The sequence below is a fragment of the Physeter macrocephalus genome, chromosome 8 (assembly GCF_002837175.3).
Source record: "Physeter macrocephalus isolate SW-GA chromosome 8, ASM283717v5, whole genome shotgun sequence".
Taxonomy (NCBI): Eukaryota; Metazoa; Chordata; class Mammalia; order Artiodactyla; family Physeteridae; genus Physeter; species Physeter macrocephalus.
The window spans coordinates 76,391,441-76,407,986 of NC_041221.1; the positions used below are offsets into that span (position 1 = coordinate 76,391,441).

General features: G+C 35.2%; 1 protein-coding gene across 1 annotated transcript in view; it reads right to left on the reverse strand.

The window, feature by feature from the left end:
• ANKRD31 (ankyrin repeat domain 31) overlaps positions 1–16,546 on the reverse strand; it is a 145,477-nt gene that overhangs the window by 107,982 nt on the left and 20,949 nt on the right. Inside the window, exons 5-9 of the mRNA XM_055086362.1 lie at positions 13,563–13,639; positions 11,989–12,032; positions 8,617–9,237; positions 6,122–6,393; positions 3,762–3,871 (exon numbers count right to left, since the gene is read on the reverse strand). Coding sequence (XP_054942337.1) covers positions 3,762–3,871; positions 6,122–6,393; positions 8,617–9,237; positions 11,989–12,032; positions 13,563–13,639 — 1,124 coding nt within the window. The remainder of the gene's footprint in view (positions 1–3,761; positions 3,872–6,121; positions 6,394–8,616; positions 9,238–11,988; positions 12,033–13,562; positions 13,640–16,546) is intronic.

Consider the following 16,546-nt stretch of genomic DNA (forward strand, 5'->3'; position numbering starts at 1 on the left):
TCTCCACTTCATTTAGTTGTTTTTCTGGAGTTTTATCTTGTTCCTTCATCTGGTACATAGCCCTCTGCCTTTTCATCTTGTCTATCTTTCTGTGATGTGGTTTTTGTTCCACAGGCTGCAGGATTGTAGGACTTCTTGCTTCTGCTGTCTGCCCTCTGGTGGATGAGGCTATCTAAGAGGCTTGTGTTAAGTTTCCTGATGGGAGGGACTGGTGGTGGGTAGAGCTGATTGTTGCTCTGGTGGGCAGAGCTCAGTAAAACTTTATCTGCTTGACTGGTGATGGGTGGGGCTGGGTTCCCTCCCTGTTGGTTGATTGGCCTGAGGCAACCCAACACTGAAGCCTACTTGGGCTCTTTGGTGGGGCTAATGACAGACTCTGGGAGGGCTCACACCAAGGAGTACTTCCCGGAACTTCTGCTGCCAGTGTCCCTGTCCTCACGGTGACACACAGCCACCCCCCGCCTCTGCAGGAGACCACCCAACACCAGCAGGTAGGTCTGGTTCAGTCTCCCCTGGGGTCACTGCTCCTTCCCCTGGGTCCCTATGCGCACACTACTTTGTGTGTGTCCTCCAGGAGTGGAGTCTCTGTTTCCCCCAGTCCTGTCGAAGTGCTGCAATCAAATCCCACTAGGCTTCAAAGTCTGACTCTGTAGGAATTCCTCCTCCTGTTGCCGGACCCCCAGGTTGGGAAGCCTGACGTGGGGCTCAGAACCTTCACTCCAGGGGGTGGACTTCTGTGGTATAAGTGTTCTCCTCTGTGAGTCACCCACCCAGCAGTCATGGGATTTGATTTTACTCTGATTGCGCCCCTCCTACCGTCTCATTGTGGCTTCTCCTTTGTCTTTGGATGTGGGGTATCTTTTCTGGTGAGTTCCAGTGTCTTCCTGTCAATGATTGTCCAGCAGCTAGTTGTGATTCTGGTGTTCTCACAAGAGGGAGTGAGAGCACGTCCTTCTACTCCGCCATCTTGGTTCCTCTCCCCTCACCTTCATTTTTGAAAGATATTTTTCTAGGTATAGAATTCTAGGTTCTAGTTATAGAATTCTATAGAATTTCTTTTAGTACTTTAAAGCTGCTGCTCTACTGTCTTCTTGCTTGCATTGTTTCCAACAAGAAATTTGATATTATCCTTATGACATGAAAAAAAAAAAAACCATGGCCTTTTTTTCCTTATCAACACATACATATTCTTCTGACTTCTTAAATGACTGAATATTATTTCATTGGTTATATTATAATTTGTTAACTATTCACTTAATTAGATTGTTTCTAGTCATTTTATTATAATAAACAATGCTGTAATGAACATCTTTATAAAATATATTTACATATTTAAGCAAACACAGCCATAGAATAAATTCCTTTAAACAGAATTGCTGATTCAAAAGAACTGTGATTTAAAATTCTGATGAATGTAAATAAACTGCCCTATAAAAAGACTGAAAAAACTTTTACCAAAAGCATATGAGATTGTTTACTTTTTCCACATTCTTGACACTGGGAACTCTCAAATGTTTATTGGCATTCTCTTAGTTGAAAATTGTACTTGTTAATTTGCATTTCTTTAAGTATGAGTGAGATGTTAATCTTTTCAGGTATTTACATTTTTTTTTCTGTGAACTCCTATTTTTCTTTATCCTTACTGTTTTGTAAGAGCTCTTTGCATACTAGTATAATTAACCCCTTGCCATGTGTTATTAATATTTCTTCTGTGTTTGATGATCGGTTTTTCTTTAGGATATCTTTCCATACAATTTTTTAAAAATGTATATAGTCAATTTTATCATTCTTTTCCCTCCTGGCTTCTGATTTTGAATTGTTCTTTACAAAGGGTTTTTCCAAGATTATAAAAAGATTCACTTGTCTTTTCTCCTAGAACTTTTTTTTTTCCTTTAACTCTGGCCAGACTGGAATTAAATTTGGTATAAGGAGGGGCTTCCCTGGTGGCGCAGTGGTTGCGCGTCCGCCTGCCGATGCAGGGGAACCGGGTTCGCGCCCCGGTATGGGAAGATCCCACATGCCGCGGAGCGGCTGGGCCCGTGAGCCATGGCCGCTGAGCCTGCGCGTCCGGAGCCTGTGCTCCACACGGGAGAGGCCACAACAGAGGAAGGCCCGCAAACCACAAAAAAAAAAAAAAAAAAAAATTTGGTATAAGGAATGTTATAGGGATCCAACTGTTTGTGTTTTTCACTATTTATTATTTAGTCCTTCTTTCTGCCATCAATTTGAGATGCCATATTTATCACAGACCTACCCCCATATTCCCATTGTATCTGGCTTCTACATCTAAACCCTTTATTCTGTTTCACTGATTTATCTGTCTATTCCTGTGCCAATACCAACTTATTTTAACTTCTATTGTCTTCTAATTGCTTTCACATTATGTAGAGCAGGTTCCTGCCTCTCTACTCTCCCTTTGTTTTATTTTTCAGAATTTTCTTGGTTAGTCTTTTATATTTAGTTTTTCAGCTGAAATTCTGTATCATTCTCATAGCTAACCTCCAGCCCTATAAAGCAAAATAAAACAAAACAATTAACAAATACACAAAAAACTGTTTTTGATTGAGCTCTCATGCATTTACAGAATAATTTAGGGAGAAGTAAGTTTCTTACAATACTGAATCTTTATGGTCAAGAATAAGGCTCTTCTTTCCATTTATTCAAGTCTTTTTTATGTCCCTCAGCATAATTTTTACACTTTCTTCTTACAGGTATGGCAATTTCTTATTAGGTATATAATCAGGTATTTTCTCTCTTTTGTAACTATTATAAATGGGATCTTCTCTTATATTTTGTAACTGGGTAATACTTATGTATATGAAAGGTATTTACTTTTGTCTTCTTTTGGTTTATTGAATTTTTTAAACTTTTTAGCTGGAAATAATTTCCTATTTATAAAAAAGTTATAAAAATAAAACAAAAGATTCCCCCATTGTTAACATTTTGCCGCCACTTAAATCATTCTATCTCCCTCTTTATATATACATACACATGCACACAGACACATATACACATAATGAATAACTTGCATACACCATGCCTCTTTACTTACTAACACTTAAGAACATATTCTCTAAAAGCAAGGACACTATCTTACATAACCAAATTATTAAATTAAGAAAATTTAACATTGATACAATATTATTCTTTAATCTACAGTCTATATTTCAATTCTGCCAACTGTCCCACTATCTATTATTTTGTAACCAGTACTCCTAGGTTCTTATTATTTCTGATAGTTTTTTAGTTCATTCTTTGGGGTTTTATATATAGGAACGAAGAAATAACATCTAAATATATAATAATTTCCTTTATTTATTCTTCTGGTTATAATTTCCCAAAGCCTATGCTAGGTTAGTCACACCACAAATAGGTCAGATATCTAAATTTCAAAAGGGTTCTGAAACTATTCTCTTAAGTACAGTAAATATACCAGCCTAGGTTATAATTTCCCAAAGCCTATGCTAGGTTAGTCACACCACAAATAGGTCAGATATCTAAATTTCAAAAGGGTTCTGAAACTATTCTCTTAAAAGTACAAGTACAGTAAATATACCAGCCTATGAGGCAGAAGTTCAGGATCCTAGTTATACTACTAATGAGCTGTGCAGTGCTGGGGAAAATCCTTAACCTCTCTGAACTTCCTCATCAGTAGAATGAGAAAGTTGAGACATATAATCTCTAAATCCTTTTTTAGTACCAGGATTCTATATTTTTGTAAGTTACTTATTAAAGAAATAAAGAAATAAAATAGGCCTCACCATTTTTCCCTGCAAGTTTTCTGTTTTTCCTGATCTGTTCTCCACTCTTGAGTCTGGATGAATGCATAGTCTTCCCTTTACCTTCAATCCTTAAAGCAGGGTTCTGCATTCTTGAAAAATAAATGTGCTTTTAAAATTACTATCATGTTCTCCACAACCATTCAAAAAGAATCATAACGAATTTCTGACTAAATTTTTTTTAAACTCAAAAAGATATTTTACTGAGCTGTTGTCAAGCAGGATGGCAGTTTTAAATATGGAGATGGCTCCTGAGTAGACTGCAGATAATTCTGTGACAGACATGCCAGTCATCATGGTTTCTTTGTCTTTGTGCCACCTATGGGTTTCCCTCCTTTAGGGATAGTCACCTGTGAGTATTTTGAGGCTCCTGTCCTCACTTCCCACACTGGCATGCCAATAGCCACTCTATTCACAACTTCTAGGAAAAAAGAGGCAGGCAAAAAAAAAGGACTTGCCCTGTGGTATGGCACTGATCAAAAACTGTAAAATACTGGCATAAAAGCATATATGGGTAGGTTTATTTTGGTTCTCTCTATTCTGAGAGCCCCAAAATAAACCTACCCATATATGGTCAATTAAACTATGACAAAGGAGCCAAGAGTATACAATGGGGAAAGGACAGTCTCTTCAATAAATGGTGTTGAGAAAACTGGACAGCCAAATGCAAAAGAATAAAGCTGGATCACAATCTTACACCATATACAAAAATCAACTCAAAATGGATTGAAGACTTGAAAGTAATACTTGAAACCACAGAACTCCTAGGAAAAAACATAAGTAAGCACCTTGACATGAGTCTTGGCAATGATTTTTTGGATTTGACACCAAAAGCAAAAATAAAGAAGTGAGACTACATCAACTTAAAAAGTTTCTGTACAGCAAATGAAACTATCAACAAAATGAAAAGACAACCTACCAAATGGGAGAAAATACCTGCAAATCATGTATTTGAAAAGGGATTAATATCCAAAACATATAAAGAACTCAAACAGCTCAATAGCAAAAAGAAAAGCAATCCAATTTGAAAATGTGAGAGGAACTAAAAAGACATTTCCAAAGAAGGCATCCAAATGGCCAGCAGGTACATGAAAAGGTGCTTAGCATCACTGATCATCAGGGAAATGTAAATCAAAACCACAATGAGATATCACCCCACACCAGTCAGAATGGCCATCATCAAAAAGTCTACAAATAATAAGTGCTGGAGAGGGTGTGGAGAAAAGGGAACCCTCTTGCACTGTTGGTAGGAATGTAAATTGGTGCAACCACAACAGAAAACAGTATGGAGATTCCTCAAAAATTAAAAATAGAACTACCATATGATCCAGAAATTCCACTCCTGGGTATTTATCCAAAGGAAACAAAATCACTATCTCAAAATAATGTCTGCAGTCCCATTTTTACTGTGGCTTTTTTTTTGTTTTGTTTTGTTTTTTTGCGGTACATGGGCCTCTCACTGCTGTGGGCTCTCCCGCCACGGAGCACAGGCTCTGGACACACGGGCCCAGCGGCCATGGCCCACAGGCCCAGCCACTCCGCAGCACGTGGGATCCCCCCGGACCGAGGCACGAACCCGCATCCCCGGCATCGGCAGGCGGACTCCCAACCACTGCGCCACCAGGGAAGCCCATGGCTTTACTTACAATAGTCAAGACATGGAAGCAACCTAAATATCCATCAATGGATGAATAAAGAAATTGTGATACACACACACACACACACACAAAGGAATGGTATTCAGCCATAGAAAAGAAAAAATCCTGCCATTTGCTAGAACATGAATGGGCCTTGAGAGTATTATGCTAAGTGAAATAAGTCAGAGAAAGACAAATACCATATGATCTCACTTACATGTGGAATCTAAAACAAAAAAACAAAAACCCTAAACTAATAGATACAGAGAACAGACTGGTTCTGGAGGTAGGAAATGGTGTGGGTGGGTGAAATGGGTGAAGGTGGTCAAAAGGTACAAACTTCCAGTTATAAGATAAATAAGTCCAGGGGATGTAATGCACAGCATGGTGACTATAGTTAATAATACTGTATTGTATATTTGAGAAGTTGCTAAGAGAGTAGACCTTAAAAGTTCTCATCACAAGAAAAAAAATTTGTAACTATGTGTGGTGAGAGATGTTAAAGAAAGAAAATTAGCATTAAGCTAAAATACAACAATTTCCCATTACTTTGTCTTAAAAAAAGAAAGTAAAAGAGTTTTCTGGGGGTTTTTTAAATTGCAAAATAAATAAAATAACAACACTGAAAAATAAAGTTCTTTACTTAGAGGTTAAACTGACTCTAATGTCCCAAACACAGAATTATCTATTAGGTTGGTAGCATACCTGAAATTCTCAGTTGAAGAGTTATTATTTGTTTGATCCTCACAGCCAAGTATTTTGGGTAAAATCTTTTCTGGCATCTTATATATGTCATCTGTGGGCTTTGCATCTCTGCCTACTTTCAGTCTGGACGATCTCCTTAACACACATGGAGTGTCCTGGTCAGGGCTATTTTCCACCGGATTTGAATTTCCCTTATTATTTAGTGGATCACAAGAGGTGACATTTTGATGAACCAAAGTTTGCAATCCAAATGAATTTGGGTCTTCTAGACTCTGTAATAAGATGTAAATACATACACAAATAATTACAACAATGCAAAAAAATAAAATAAAATTAGAAGAAATTAAGTTTTATCTTGTCCTTTGATTACACAAAAATACCTTATAAGATGGAAATACAAAAACCCATAGACATATGTGAACATAATGAAAATTTTATCATAATTAATGTAACAAATGACAATGCAGATTTAAAAGCCTAAGACAAGAAAAGCATAAGTAAATATTATTTTTATCAATATTCATCCTTAAAACTCAAGGATAAACCTAAGGTCACTCTGGGTGCTTTAATTTCACAGAAATGGGTAGCACGAAATGATGAGAGACACATAAAAACAGTAGTACTGTCACGCCAGGCCAGATCAGTGTTCTATTCAGCCTAGTATTTTGTTATTTGATAGCAACAGTAAGTGATATTTGTGGGACGAGATACTATATAACTTCTATTACATTGATTTTAAAAGGTTAGCCATGTATCATGAATGGCTCTAACTTCCCCTTAATAATCCATTATAGATTTAACTTTCAGGGGGATACATATTTTTATACATATCACATAAACCTTTCTTGAGCTTATTTATATATCCAGCTTGCAAAGCTTCTCAAGGTAACAAGTTTCATATTTTTTTAAAAATATTTATTTATTTATTTAATTTGGCTGCACCGGGTCTTAGTTGCAGCCCACGGGGTCTTTGTTGCCACATGTGGGATCTTCGTTGCGGCATACGGGATCTTTAGTTGTGGCATGCGGGATCTAGTTCCCTCACCAGGGATCAAACCTGGGCCCCCTGCATTGGGAGCGCAGAGTCTTAACAACTAGACCACCGGGGAAGTCCCACAAGTTTCACATTTTTATTATAGCTAAGTAAAAGAGTATTTAATTTGATTTGTTCTAAATCAATCTCTTTTCTACTTCTAAGTAGACTTTTTTTTGAAGACCTCCTAAGTTCATGCTCACTCTATCAATACCAGTCATAATTTCCTACACTTTACTCATATTACCTCTTTTTAGATTAGAATCCTGGAATGTTTAACTTAATCTTCATGCCCTATCACCATGATTAGTTTCTCTTTTTCTGGATTTTTAAACATATCATTATGTCTGTTTTGAAATTTTTTGACCAGAATTACATGTAGTATTATTCCAGGTGTGTATGTTATAACCTGAGCTTAGTATCATGTTATTTAAACCTTCCAAGAAATGTTCACAGGAGCATTTTGGTAATAGCCAGAAGGAGAATAGAAAAGAAAAAAAATCCAAATGACCATCATTAGTGAATTGGTTAAATAAATTATATTATTATACACACACACACACACACACAAACATACCCATAGAATGGAATACCATTCAACAAGTAGAAAGATTTAAGTAGTGCTACATTTGTTGACACAGAAAGATAACCACGATGTATTATTAAATTTTAAAAACAAGTTGCAAAGCATTACGTATAATATAATCCTATTTATATAAAATAAACTTACATAGAATATGCATAGAAAAAAATGGAGACATGCAGCAAACTGTTAACAATGATTATCTCTGGAAAGTGGAATTGTGGGAGACTTCCTCTTACTGTAATATTTGATTTTTTTTTTTATAATGAGGATGTGTCACTATTATAATCAAGAAAAAATAAAGATTATTTTTAAAAAGAAAAAAATTGTCAACATGAAAAAGGGACTTGGCAAGTGATAGGCCACTCCAGGGTCTCCAAGCATAATAGTCCAGGAATTCTAAACCCAAGAACTGTGTCACCTGACAGTATCCTCAGACACAGTATGCAAAGTTGTACTGAAGCCAGGCATAATTTTCTCCCTCTCCTGGCAGTCCAATTGCATATATTTTACTTCCAACTAGAAACTGATATGGGGTATCTTAACTCTACTCTGCACCCAGGCAGACATAGTGATTTTCTGAGCTAATCGGGAAAATTCTGGTAACAAATTTTTTCCTTTTTCTATATAAGCAATGTAATAATGATATATCTTCTCAGGTTTTCAAAGGAGAAACTTATCTATTTTAACTTTTAACCCCTTGAAAACTCCACCCCGGGAACCTTGAAAAAGGTAACTATATGCTTCAAAGTCAAAAAGTATCTTCTGAGTGTTGGTATTTGGGTAGAAGGTTTGAATTTAAAATAAAGTATATGGGCAATGAAGACCTGTTAAAGGTCACTATAAAAGGCAAAATCATAGACTCATACTTGCACTTACTTGCTGCACTGAAAGATGCTTGTCCTGTAGCTCACCTAACTTGGAATCCTGTTCAAATGGTTGAATAGAACAAAGAGTCTCAAAATTCACCTCTGCTATTTGTGTACAATCTTCATCAGTCTGAGACATATTGGGCTCCACTCCTAAACATTCATTTCCAGCACTGAGACTGATATCTCCCTCTTTTCTGTGACAGATGGGTTCCACCTTGGCTTCTGACAACGAGTTTAAGGCTGCTAACGACTCAGCTGGCAATGCATCATCCTTTGAGTTTTCTAGTAAATATTTGTGACATGTCAAAGGTATTGATATGGAACTCGAAGAATTGCTCAATGGGTTCATCAACTCTCTACGTTCAAAATCACTCATTACTCTAATCGGTCTTTCCTCCTGGGTGATTTCTGGTGATGTCAGTAACTTTTCTAAGGCAGACACAAAAGTTTCAAGAGAGCTTTCTTCATCTTTGGTTTCTTCAGAAGTCACGGTCAATGTGACTTCCTTGCTAGGCTCCTTCTCTGGCTCTATTAACGAGTTCTCCTTAACAGCAAATGTATCAAATTCTTTAATAGTAGTACTTGAGAGAAGGCTTATTTCAGGAGAGTCTCTGTCTCTACTTAGTTCCTGTATATTCCAAATAGAATTTACATCATTATTACATATACAAAAAAGTGTTTAAAATGAAAATGTTATAGTTTTCTAGTTCATCATGTTGCTAAGTTACCACCAAAAAGCTTTATCAACTTTCCTCCCTTCCATAAATAAAAATACTCTTTATTACTTTCCTATACCAAATTACTAATGACTGTGAACACATGGTTAAACATTTAATAGTAGACCAAGGGTAAAATTGTCCGGGCCATAATTACAGATGGCAAATTATCTATTCAGCTAAGTTTAAATTATCTGGGATAAGGGAAGAGGAAGAGATAACATGGATAGTTAAATCAACAGATAATCTAAAAACTTCACTGCAGTTAATAGTTGAAAAATTCTCCCTTGCTAAAAATCCCAGTTGAATTTTATTAATTAACCAGGAACAAAATTGGTGTAGTTTCACCTTCTTTTTATTCCCCACCTCTGTGTGCATATGTAAATGTGATGTAAAAAGGCCAAAGGACAGGTGGTCAGGGAGGAGAAAAGGAGAAATGAAAACAGTACTATGTAAATATTACAAGCTCTGGCTATAAATCAATGGCTCTGACTTATGGTTGTTTTAAACAAAAACCACAAAACTACAAAACACAAAATGACTATTATTTTCAAAGACATCACCTTAATAGGTTATACCTGTTCTCACAATATTTCCAATGATCAAAATATTATTAGACTTCCTCTTTTGAAAGCGCTTTCAAAATTGTTTATAAGCCATTCAAGAAAATCAGTCTCAATAGCTTAAAGGCACTAAACTTTTTTTCAACATTTAAAACTGTTAATTTGCTTGACCTTAAATAACAGAATGGGTTTCAGTGACTTTTGCCTGTTTCTAAAAATCAAATCCACCTTCACTGACACATCACTCTGCCAGAATGCACTGTAACTTGTAAGCCCTCTAATACTATGATTTGATTTGAATAAGGGAAGTGAAAAACATTTTATTCTCTCTCTCTTCCTTTTCTACCTGCCACCATTTATATTCTCTGTACATAGCATCTAGAGCTTAATAATATATATTTATTTATTAGCAATGCAAACTATAATTTGCTCAGAAAGATAAAAGAAATTTAGAAGGAACTGAAGAACTGGATCCTATCCATTCTTGAAGACATGTTCAAGATCTCCCTCTTATCTGAAGTCCTTATATCTACTAAATTCAAGGCCTTAGATCTAATAAAGTATATATATATATATATATATATATATATATACTGAACTCTGCCCTAAAGGAACTTAATTCCTAAATTAAGATTGAAGGCATTAATACATAAGACATTAAATAAACTATAAATAATGTCAAAAACACTGCATGAACTCTAATGAATGGCATAAACCATAGCCCTAGTGTTATAAGAATAAGTTTTCTGGGGGGAAAGAAAGGGAGGCAGTGAAGGGTTTTCAAGATTGCCTGAAAAATGCTTGGTTAAACAAAGTTAAACAGATTTATTTACTACAAGACTTTTCAAAACGTGCACTATAAATCTTTGAGGAGACTTTAGGATACAGTGTTCTCTAAACTTCTTTGTTCAAAACAATCCTTTATTCTCAGAAGATCTATTAATGTCACAGGAGGCAAGTGATAGGGAAATACTGACATAGTGAATAAGCAATGTTAAAGAGGGAGCAATTATTTTGGTCAAGATCACCACAGTCATCTCAGACAGATCCAAAGAGGAGAAGGAACTTAAGCCAGAAATTAATGATTTGTGAAGGCGTAAAAGAAGGAAAAACATGTATTTCTTAAGCACCAACTAGGTACCAAACACCATGAGCCATCACTGCTCTCAGTCCTCACTATAATCCTATGAAATGAGTATCACTTTCCATATATTACACATGTAAATGACACACTTGCCCTTGGAACACAACCTATGTGGTTCCAAATTTTATGCTCTTTCCCTTGCTTTCTGGCTCCTGACTTAAACAAAGGCATGGAGGTAGGAATGTGTTAGGTACACCTGAGATGAAGTAAGGTACAGGTGTATGACAGGATTGGCCTGGGCAGGTCCTTGATTGTTGGAGTCTATTATGGGCAGAGCCAATCTTATAGTCCTCTGATTTCCCATAGCACCAAGCAGAAAGCAAAGCCAAAACAAGCACTCAGTACATGGTTACTGATTAGTAACTGGAAGATGGGAAAGCAGTATCCAGCAGGAAATATTAAAGGAACAAGGGTAATAGACAAAGCAACAGAAGGCATTTGTGCTATATCATCTCAGCAACTAGTTTGATATTAAATTATATGCTTCTCCTCTAGATAAAGAATAAAAGACTTATAATGCTAGATAAGAAACACAGATCAAGAAAATTCTATTTCTTTAGAGATAAGGAAGAATAAATACTGAAATGGGTCTCCACTACAGATGTAAGAAAAGTGTCCTCATGCTTTCTGTCTGACTGTGGCAGCCCAGACTGAATGTGGGAATGCAGGGAAAAATTTTTTGCAACTCACAAAAAAACCTGTGAACAGTGAAAGCCTGCTTTATTCCAAAGACAGATTTATAAGAGTTTACAAGAAAAGTACTGGAAAATTACTCCCCTTAAAAAAAACCAAAAACACTGAAATGGGTTGTTACACAATTCTATCTATTGAAATGGTTTAGTCATATTCCTGCCTAGGGGAAAACTTAAATGAGCTTGATACTTTAATCAATATAATGTTTTAAAAAAAATCTAAACCCAAGATTTGAATAGCTAATTTCTATTATACAGACCAACCTTTTCTGGGTGTGTTAACACTTTAGGATCTTCAGCCTCAGGTCCTAGAAGATAACATTATATGTTTTCATTCCAGTTTTATTAAAGCATTAAAACATATTGTCTCACTCAGCATTTCTTAATCATACAACTTGAAATGACTCCCTCAAACATTCATGTGATATATCAAATATTTAATAAATATTGTACCAATTTATAAAAGTATGTTGGCAATAAAATTATGAAATTCTTCCATTCCTTAAAAAAATATTTCACATGAAGCCAGGTAATATTATAACTGTTTGGAATTAGTTTAGTTAAAAACCAGCCTCTCTACTTTGGCTGAGTTATCCTAAGTATTCGTAACTACATGGAAAAATCATAACTACTTTCTCTGTGTCATTACCATCTCCATTATAGGTAACAGAATTTAAATGAATTCATGCTGTTGAGTTAGGCATAAAAAGGAACATTCATGTAGTGGCCAAAAGGAATCAGGAGATGTCCTAAAGGTACATGTATCAACAAGTCTCTATTTCTTAAAGTCATTAAACATTTTTCAACATTCTACTAAAGTTGCTTTTTTTTCCTGTATTGAGACTACCTTTTGAACACTACTAACATTTTTTGAGTATCATTATGAACTCATGGTTTTTTTTTTTTTCACAAACTTAACTTATTTCCATGAACCAAAATCATGTTAGTTTTTTTCCCCAGGTAATTTGTCACAGGTTGGCCAGTGGGAGGACAATTGACCTAGCTCTTTATCCTTTTAGCACTGCCCCCTGACATCCTTGAAAGCATTTTTGTTTTCCAACAATGGTAAGATTTTCAGATCCATCCTAATATCTTCAAGCTCCAAGACAGATCAGCTATCCTTTTAGGATCCCTGGTTTGCTTGGTATTTGTACACCCATAGCACCCATACACCTGGCACTTAGCAGGCTCAATAAATATTTGTTAAAATAATGAATAAATAATATTACAGACCAAAATCCAGGCACTAGGAGTGCATGCAAGAGTTGGTGATGGCATTAAGTACTACTGCTATTTTTGTAGGAGCAACAGATCAGGAGAAGACAGAGATTTTAAAACTTAGCTTTTCAACTTCAAGTATCATGTCCTTGTGCCTTTTCTTATAATACAAAGTTTCAATGACCACTAAGAATATTTACTACACAGTCATACAACATACAGAGGTGGCACTTCAAAGTGAAAGACAGCTACCCTCTAAATACAGCTGAAATCAAGTAAATGGCCTGCCTAACTGCCAGTCAAGAAAGACATGACATACATATTAAGAATGCTATGAATAGAGAAAACAAACATTGTTTTCAAATTTGAGCCCCCAAATTACAAGTCAAAAAAGTAGATGTGGAGGAGTAGGTATTGACTCCACCTGAGCTCTTCGCATATGGGCAACTTTAAGCAGCATAATTCCAAGGTCAACAGCAACACTGATTTCATATGGAAAAATGTATGGTAGCAATGTACAGTAGACCAGCCTAGTTGTAAATAAATCCATATCTAACTAAGCCTTCTATTTTTAGGCAAAGACAAATTCACTTTATAAGACTCTACTCTTAAAAGTGTACCTTGAATACTCTGGTGGTTCAGTGAAAGTTCAGCCTGGGGAAATGACACCGTGAACACTGGACAACTTTTTCTAATCCTAAAAAAAAAAAAATCAATCAATTAATTAATAAATACATATAAATTTTCAAATGGAAAAAACCCCACTATTTCTCATTCAGATACAATTTAAACTTCTTATTAATTTAAAGGAATTTCAAATAGGATTCATCTCTTTTTGCTCCAGTTACTAGCAATTTGTTAACACTTAAATTTCAAATGGCTGCAAAAATGGAGAGAGCCGAAAAAATTAAGGAATGAACTTTAGGAGTGTAGACAAGCTAAACTACATTTAGGTCTGAAAGTAATTTTGGAGATGACTGTCTACCAAATAGAAAGGTGTAGTGAGAGAGAAAAATTGGTCCTAATTTATGAAGCTTGACTACTTAAATCCTCAAATACTCTGAAAGTTTGTCATTATAGCTTGAAATGTAAGTGAAAGTCACTCATGAGAAAATTCTCAGACATTATTTACCTTTCTTGTATTTCACAGCAGGGGAAAAAAGGTAGGAACTACTGAAGGGAAGAGGTTGTGAGCAAAATAAAGGTCATGCCTAATCTACAATTTTGATCATCTATCCTGGGATAATTAAAAGTTGACTGTAAGCTGGGACGAAGTAAGAAAGTAGCGTTGGCATATATATACTACCAAATGTAAAATAGATAGCTAGTGGGAAGCAGCTGCATGGCACAGGGAGATCAGCTCGGTGCTTTGCAACACCTAGAGGGGTGAGATAAGGAGGAAGAAAGTAGCGTTGGCATATATACACTACCAAATGTAAAATAGATAGCTAGTGGGAAGCAGCTGCATGGCACAGGGAGATCAGCTCGGTGCTTTGCAACACCTAGAGGGGTGGGATAAGGAGGGTGGGAGGGAGATGCAATAGGGAGGGGATATGGGGATATATGTATATGTATAGCTGATTCACTTTGTTATACAGCAGAAACTAACACAACACTGTAAAGCAATTATACTCCAATAAGGATGTTAAAAAAAAAGTTGATTGAAGAAAAGCAATCAATTAACTATTTTTTTCTCAATCTAATTTACTATACAAATGCAATCAAGATATCTTCCTTTAAAAAAAAAGCCTCTTGTTCCAGTTGTTTTAAGAACAGTTTTTATGAACCAGGCATAGCTACTTGAATCCTAAGCAAGAATAATAAATTGAACATTCTCTCCTGCCTAAAAAAATAGAAGTGATCAGTATAAGCTATCTTGAAAATGAAACTGCTCATATAGAATAATTTCTATGAGGCAAATAGAAAAGAATGCCATTTGTTTCCCTAAAACATGATTCTTTGAGTGCAAGCTGATTTAAAATAAAACAGAATCGTAGTTTGAATCAACAGCAGAATTTTTTCCTTAATTATAAAAGAGAATTTAACACAGAAGTTTTGAAAATAGAGCAAACTTTCATCTAAGTTATTAAAAAATAATTATTTATATTAGGCAAGACTGCAAACAACATACATGTCCAATATTAGAGAAATGATTAAATGAATTACAGTATAGTAAGTTATACAATGAAATATTATGAGGTCATTAAAATTCATGTTTTTAAAAAATATTAATGATGTGAAATAATAATTATGATAAACACTACTTAAAATTTGAAAACAGGGGGAATTCCCTGGCGGTCCAGTGGTTAGGAGGCTGGGCTTCCACTGCAGGGGGCATGGGTTCGATCCCTGGTCAGGGAACCAAGATCCCACAAGCTGCATGGTGTGGCAAAAAAAAAAGAAAGAAAGAAAGAAAAAAAAACAGGAAACAAAAATATCTGCAGAATAATCCCAATTTTGTAGAAAATATGAACAAAACAAAAATATATAGAAAGCCTAAAATAAAATGTACCAAAATGTTAACAGTGGTTCTCTCCAGGCTGTGAGACCGTGGATGCTGCATTAGTCTTTCTTAGTCTTTTCTCTTTTTTCCATTTCTGTAGATGAACTTATACTGCTGATATATTCAGTGAAAGGATTATTTTAAAATAGTGATTCTCAAACTTTTGGTCTTTGGACTCCTTTACACTCTTAAAACTTAGTGAGGAACTCAAAGAGCTTTTGTTCATGTGGCTTCTATTTATTTATATTTACATATTACAAATTAAAATGGAGAAAAATGTTAAATAATCATTTTTAAGTAACAGTAATAATCCAATATATTAATATATTGTTATGAAACATTTTTGCATTTTCCCAAATGAAAAAAAATTTAGTGAGAAAGTGGCACTGTTTCACATTTTAAAAAATCTCTTTAATGTATGGCTTAATGCAAGACAGCTGCCATCTGAACTGCTACAACACATTCAATCTTTTGTGATTTTTTTTTATTTGAAGTATATTACAAAAATCTGGCCTCATACAGATATGCAGTTGGAAAAGGAAGGAGTACTTTAGCAGTCTTTTTGGATAATACTGCATATTCTTTTTAGATAACATACCAAAACTCTAAAAGCAGTAATTTCCTTAAAGGTTACTGGAAATGTGAAAATTGAAACAAAATCAATGAACTTTTATATTGGTCTATGCTGCACTTTGAATGGATCTTTTACTTGTCTGTGGGTGATGCTGTGACATTATGAATTGGTCTTTCAGAAAATACTGATTTGCTGAGTTATGCAGGTCTTCCTTATATTGATCTATTTCATCATAAAAATCTCAAAAAGGTCACCTTTGTAAATATTTCCACTGATCTTACCAGAAAGTTCAAGAAAATGTCTGCCATATACTCCACTGTTAATAACCAGTTTGTCAGTTATTTTTCCAAGTTAAAAAAAAAGGTGAAACTAGTTTTTTTTTTACAAATCTTATAACTCAAACAAGTGCACAAGTGCTCTTCTTAAGACAACTATCACACTTTACACAGAAGTGTAAAAAGATATATATTCAAGGGTAGAAATTTAATAAAACTAATAAATTTTCTGCTTCATCAAATGCACTAAGT